General features: G+C 36.4%; 1 protein-coding gene across 1 annotated transcript in view; it reads right to left on the reverse strand.

The window, feature by feature from the left end:
- Positions 1-5990, reverse strand: part of LOC108684118 (rho GTPase-activating protein 190) — a 14329-nt gene extending 8339 nt beyond the window's left edge. The window contains exons 1-4 of the mRNA XM_018188217.1: positions 5488-5990; positions 1978-2630; positions 737-1647; positions 451-660 (exon numbers count right to left, since the gene is read on the reverse strand). Coding sequence (XP_018043706.1) covers positions 451-660; positions 737-1647; positions 1978-2148 — 1292 coding nt within the window. The 5' untranslated portion in view covers positions 2149-2630; positions 5488-5990. The remainder of the gene's footprint in view (positions 1-450; positions 661-736; positions 1648-1977; positions 2631-5487) is intronic.
- Positions 5991-6346: the final 356 nt, after the last annotated feature.

Here is a 6346-nt window from a genome sequence, read left to right on the forward strand (position 1 = left end):
AAATTTACTTAATGGCTGAGACAAACATTGATTTCCGATCACAAATACCTTGAAAATCTATCGTTCTATATAATAGAACTATATAAACCCACACTGTTACACAAATGTTAACACAGTAAATATTACAGAATATTTCCGAATACATATAGTACAAATATCGAATATATATAATACATTCAAATACATATAGTATATCGTCAACAAAAAAGCAAATAAAAAAAGCAGAAATTACCTTTTCGGAAGTCTGCACAAGAAACGCCACCCAGAATAAAGCATTAGTAAATTATATATGAATATTATTAAAATATTTCTAGATCATTAAATGAAATAATAAATTAATTATTAATTAGTTATACTCATAAGTTCTATATAGAGCATATATGGACTTGTTTCTACAATATTTATTTGTTAAAGAGACTGGATTCAGTTCTGTATGTGAAAATAACTTACTCTAGTCGCCGTTGCTCTTGCTGTAAAGCATTTATATGATTTTTAAATACGGTTTCCGCTTCGGGAGTCTCCAACACGTCATATGGAATTTTCGTGCCGTTGTTTTCTCCAAAATCACAATCGATCCACGGTATATCCTCGGGACATTCATAGAAATATTGATCAAAATCAGGATGCGTCTTTATGTATTGTTGCACCGCCGACCATTCTCTGCAAAACGATATCTCAGTTATCAATTCGCAAGAGGTTTTGTAAGAAAAACTTATTATTCGTATTATCAACTTACTCATTAATTAAATTCGATATATCTGGACAAATTTCATGAAGTATATCCGGTAACATATCTAAGTAGCCCTGTATTTTTTTCGCTATCTGTTCATCTTTCAACTTCTTAATATGCCTTCTAAATAATCTCTGCGTTGCTTCGATACCGAATAACTCTACAAAGGTAGAGAATTCTTTGAGTTGTGCTAATTTCTTCGATGCCTGCGACCACAAGGCGCGATAATCAGTTACATGTATCCGGATTAATCTCTGTAACGATTCCGTTGATGCATCCAAGAGTTCCTTCCTAGCTCTGGCTGCCTCCGCGAATGGTATCACTTTACTACGCATTTTCGTCTTGTCAATTAACTGCGCCAAAATCATGAACGCCAAATCCACGTTGATGTTCTCATGCGCCGAGGTTTCGACGATTAAAATCGACCCCTTGTATTCTTTGCGCATTATTAATTTCTCAGCCTCTTTGACAAACTGCTCATTCGCATCGTCGTTCTTAGTCGTTACCAGCACTATCGACTTTTTCGTCTTCATCAAATTATTCAAGATATTCGCCACAATCTCAACCTGCTTCTCTATTGCCCTATTCGGCACGAGACTCACATCAAACACGCACAAAAATCCGTCAATGTTCAATTTACCGTCAGGTAGAACTTTTTGTTCGTATTCTTTCTCTATGCCCAGCTGATTTTTACAGATATACATGAGCTTCTCCGCGCTTGTAATTTTCGTAGCGGCGCATCTCTTCGCATATGGTTCCATTTTGCCGCCTTTAAACGGCTGAAACGACGCATCATCTATAAATTCCGTATGCTCTATAACTTGAAACTGAAACTCTGTCCCGTCCTCTGCCATTTTCATCACCTCACCCCAGTACAGGAAGTGATCATTGTTTACCACACGTCCGCTGAAGTCAGACTGCAATAAAATGTTTGATCGAAATGTAAGCACCTTAAACTAAAGGAATTATCGATATATTGCAGATATATAAATTTCTCTAAATTGATTAGTGAATAGAATTGTAAATCTTTTTACTAAAATACATACTTTTTTTTTAACTAAAATACACACTAAACAATTGATTGTTCTATATTTTAACTATATAAAAAAATTTTGCAAATCTGTACAGAGCTAATTCAGAAAAATTCATATATTTGTAATGTGTAATGTGTTGATAATTTCTTCTATTTAAAATCCTCTCCGTAATCAATTACGACATGCGATGTATAGATATATAGATATAAATACCTGCGACAACACTGAAATATGCTCAACGTTGTAGTCATCGCTCATGGAACGCATAAAGCGATTACATAGACACGATTTGCCGACGCCGACCTGTCCCTTGTCCTTCTCCGTGCCGGAGAGCCCGACCACCGCGACGTTAATGCTCTTTGCAGTGTCACTTTTTCTCGCCATGTTTAGCACGCGATGATATCGCTCGTAGCAAATGTCAAAATAAACTTTTTCCTTCTTTTTAAATAGAGTTGCTCAAGACATAGCGAAATGTCACTGAAAAAGTTTGCTACCAATACAAATTTGTCTTTATACCTTTGGTCATATTCTACCCTTCAAATCTAGAGCTTTGCGTAGAAAATTGGTTCAATTTCCCTTTGGTAACATCTCTAAACGATTTGAATCACAATTCGCTTACTCGCAAAGATAAATCTTGGGTTTTGTACAAACATCTACGCGCGATTGATTCCCTCCGGATTTCTTCGTATGATTATCTGTACTCTATCGTAAAGCTTTTACGGTAGAGAAACGCAATTAATAGTGGTACGTTATTAAATATAAATAACACAGAGCTTAAAAACCCTTAAACACTATCTATCGTTAAGCATAGCGTTTATAATTTAGCACAGCTGTGAGCAATGGTTCTTTGGAATGGCACTGTGTATCTGAAAAAAAAAATGAGAGAAAACGTACACATTTAGAGAATTCTCATATCAATTGTCCTTTATATCTATAGCAACTATTTTAATAGTCTCAGATTTACACATAATTTTTAAAAATTTTCAATTATTTTTCATAATCTATAACAACTTTAGACATCGTTTCAAATTTACGTATAAGAGAAAGTTTCTCTATCAATCCTCTTTCATAATCTATAGCAACTATTCTATCTCTCTTGTCAACAATTTTATTTAATGTGTAGTAAACACAGTTTCAGATTTACGCATAAATTTAGAAAGTTTCTGTATCAATTGTCCTTCATATCTTCATAATCTGTAACGACTTTAATACATAGTTTCAGACCTATGCATACATTTAGAGAGTTTCTTTATCAATCATCTTTCATAATCTCTAGCAGCTATTTTAGTACAGTCTCAGATTACGTACAAATTTAGAAAGTTTCTTTATCAATTATCCTTCATAATCTCCAACAACTACTTTAATACATCGTTTACTCACGCATACATTTAAAGAGTTCTCTTGTAAATCTTTCCAAATTCGCATTAATTACTCATACATCGTTTGACATTTACAATTTAGAGTCATAACTTTAGAAAATTTTCTTATTACAAATTTAGAGAGCTCTCTTATAAACAGTTTTATTTAATTTGCAATTACTTTAGTGTAAAATCCCAGGTTACATAAATTTAGAGAGATTCTCTTGTCAATCGTCTTTCATAATACGTAGCAATTATTTTAATACATCATATTTATATACACATCTAGAAAGTACTTTACGAATTAGCTTTTATAATCTGTAACAACTTTCGTACATTTTTTAGATGTATGCATAAATTTAGAAAGTTCTCTTGTCAATCATTTCTATGATTCTCATAATAATTTTCAGCAATTTACTTTAATACTTTGTCTAAAATTTATGAATTTAGAAAGCTCTTTTATGGTCATTTTTACCAATGCAGTTTAATTTTAATCTCGATCCAAATAATTCTTCATCTTTTTCTAATTCACACTAATGAAACGAGCTTTGCAGTCTCAATAGTCCTCATATAATCTAGTAATTACTAATTATTTTAGTATTAAATCTTAAGTTTTATGTACAAATTTAAAGAGTTCACTTATCAATTCCCTAATCTGTAGCAATTAATTTAGTACATCATCTCAAATTTATGTTTAAATTTAGAATTGTTTTATCAATTATCTTTCATAATCTGTAATAACTACTTTAGTATAAAATCTTAAGTTTTACGTACACAAATTTAAAGAGTTCACTTATTAAATACCCTTTTCTAATTTAAAACAATTATTTTAGCACACTGTCTCAGATTTGTGCACAGTTTAGAAAGTTTTCTTATCAATTATCTTTCATAATCTGTAACAACTACTTTAGTATACCGTCTCCGCCGTAATGTACCTCTTAAAATACATCTATGAATCATACATTACGCTGAAAGAGCTATTCACAATAGCTCAGTTTCATGCTAATTACATCAATAAGCATCGACAATACAATTGTAAGAAAACCGGATGTCATCTATAATATAAGAATAAATCAAATCTTTTTCAATCAATAGCAACAAGTAAACCGCAATCGACGAAACTCTTTACGATTTTCACTTTCGAGGAATCAAACACAGCACGCGAAATATTTTCGATGTTCTGTTCCCTTCTGGATTACAGCGGATTACCACGTTCCGTTCTTTACTCGTCACGTCGAAGTACGAACTTCGTTTTTCCGTAATTGCGGAATACGTCCGCGTGCGTTAGCCGGCTCTCGTTCTACCTGTACTTTTTCTCACACTCTTCGCAGATTTGGAGTATGAAGTTGACGTACATTCGATGTCTAGTGGAAGCGAGAGAGAAAACGAGCAGGGTGCAGAGAGTGCAATTAGGAACAAATCTAATAGATTTCCTCGTCCCATGTTTTATCAAACCTTTTAATCTCGGTTTAACTCACTTTTTTCACCTCTTTCTTTAACTAAATTAGACTTTAAAAAAATTAGAAAAAGGATAAATCAAACTGAAATTAAAAGTCAATCTATTGTTGGTAGAAATGGACATCAATGTATCACGTTACACGCATTTTGAAATGGGACAAGTAGACTCTCTCTCTCGGCACTCGGAAAAGAGGAAGAGAGGGAGAGAGCAAAAACTGAGATGGAAAGTGCAACTAAAGAAAGACATCTCTGATGAAAGCGTGCGAAAGTTCCGTGCGTGATCTGGCAGGTTCTTTCTCTTTAAATCGCGTTGTGTCCGTTTCTGTCAATGTAGATTAACTTTAATCTCACCTCTTTCATCAGTCCAACTTAACCCCTAATTCTTAGAATTAGAAAAAGATGAAAAATTAATTGGACCAAGATTAAATTAAACTGCATTAGAAAAACCGCTTTTTTTGCGTCCCACGTGAAGAGAAGCGCGCGATCCCAGCGTCAGAAGGAAAAGGAGGGGGAGGGGGAGGAGATGAAAGACAAGAGGACGTCGGTTGCGCATCTCCACGGATACCAGTAATCCGACTTCGGGGTAGCAAGGGAGACTGGGAGACTCCGAGTGTGTAGGAGGGTGCGAATGGAAACGAACAAACCCTCTATCCGCGAGATCTCGCAGTTCCAACCGACGATTCTCGCCTACCGCGTCTCAATGACAAGTTTCAGATCGATATACAACTGACGACGACGATGACGAAGTTACCGTCTCTCCCCCGAGGACATCATTCGGAAAGGGGAAGGGAAGCGACAAGGTAGAAAATGTAAGGAGACACTCGCCGTCTCCGTCGTCGTCGTCGTCGTCATCGATGCGTTTCACAGGATGCAAAACATGACGAAGTGAGGACACGATGAGGGCTACCTGAGTAATAAGGGAGAAGCGCACAAGGGCTGTCTCCTCGGAGAGCGGAGGGGGGGGGGGGAGCGCTACTCGATCCACCGTCAACGGAACCCGGCCGTATAGGCGCGTGGTCGCACTCGTCGTCGTTGTAGTTATCGTCGTCGCCGGGATCCTGAGGACGATCTCACTCCTTGGCGACTGTATATCGTCCGGCTCAGCACGACTCGGCGCAGCGCGGCACGACACGGAGTTTGACGTTGCGACGTGACGTTACTTCCACCGTTGACGCGACCACGAAACGTCGCTACCACTAGGCACGCGCGGCACCGCGACGCATCGACGCAGCGACACGGTTGTGCACGTCTCGCCGAGACTCCCGAAAGCGGCGCGAGATCCCAGGTGTGTAAATAACTTCACGTCAAACACCGAGTGTCGCCCCGTAGAGGAGCCATCTTGCTGGGTGGGCACGCATCGGCGGCCGCCGATGTTTTCCGCCTGGGCAGTACGGTCACCAGTGGTCAAGCCCGGACACATTTTAGGGGGCATTCCCCCCCCCCACCTCTCCCGTGAAATAGAAAAGAGGAGGATAAAAATATTATTACTTAGTTGTGAACAAATAATTTATAATTTATAATATAATTAATAATAATTTTGTATTTTCTTTAAATTATAATAATAATAATTTTGTATTACCATCATCTATATTTTAATTATTGAAATATACATTATTACATTTTGTTTATAGTATTTATTTATCTAATCCAAAATATAAATCTCAAATAATTCGGAGTGTAAAATGAAAAATACGTTGGTTTGAATATTTTATTCATTAATAAAATTAAATTTCCAAAATAATTTACTATCATTAGAAATTATATAT

This window comes from Atta colombica, unplaced genomic scaffold (genome assembly GCF_001594045.1).
Source record: "Atta colombica isolate Treedump-2 unplaced genomic scaffold, Acol1.0 scaffold126, whole genome shotgun sequence".
Lineage (NCBI taxonomy): Eukaryota > Metazoa > Arthropoda > Insecta > Hymenoptera > Formicidae > Atta > Atta colombica.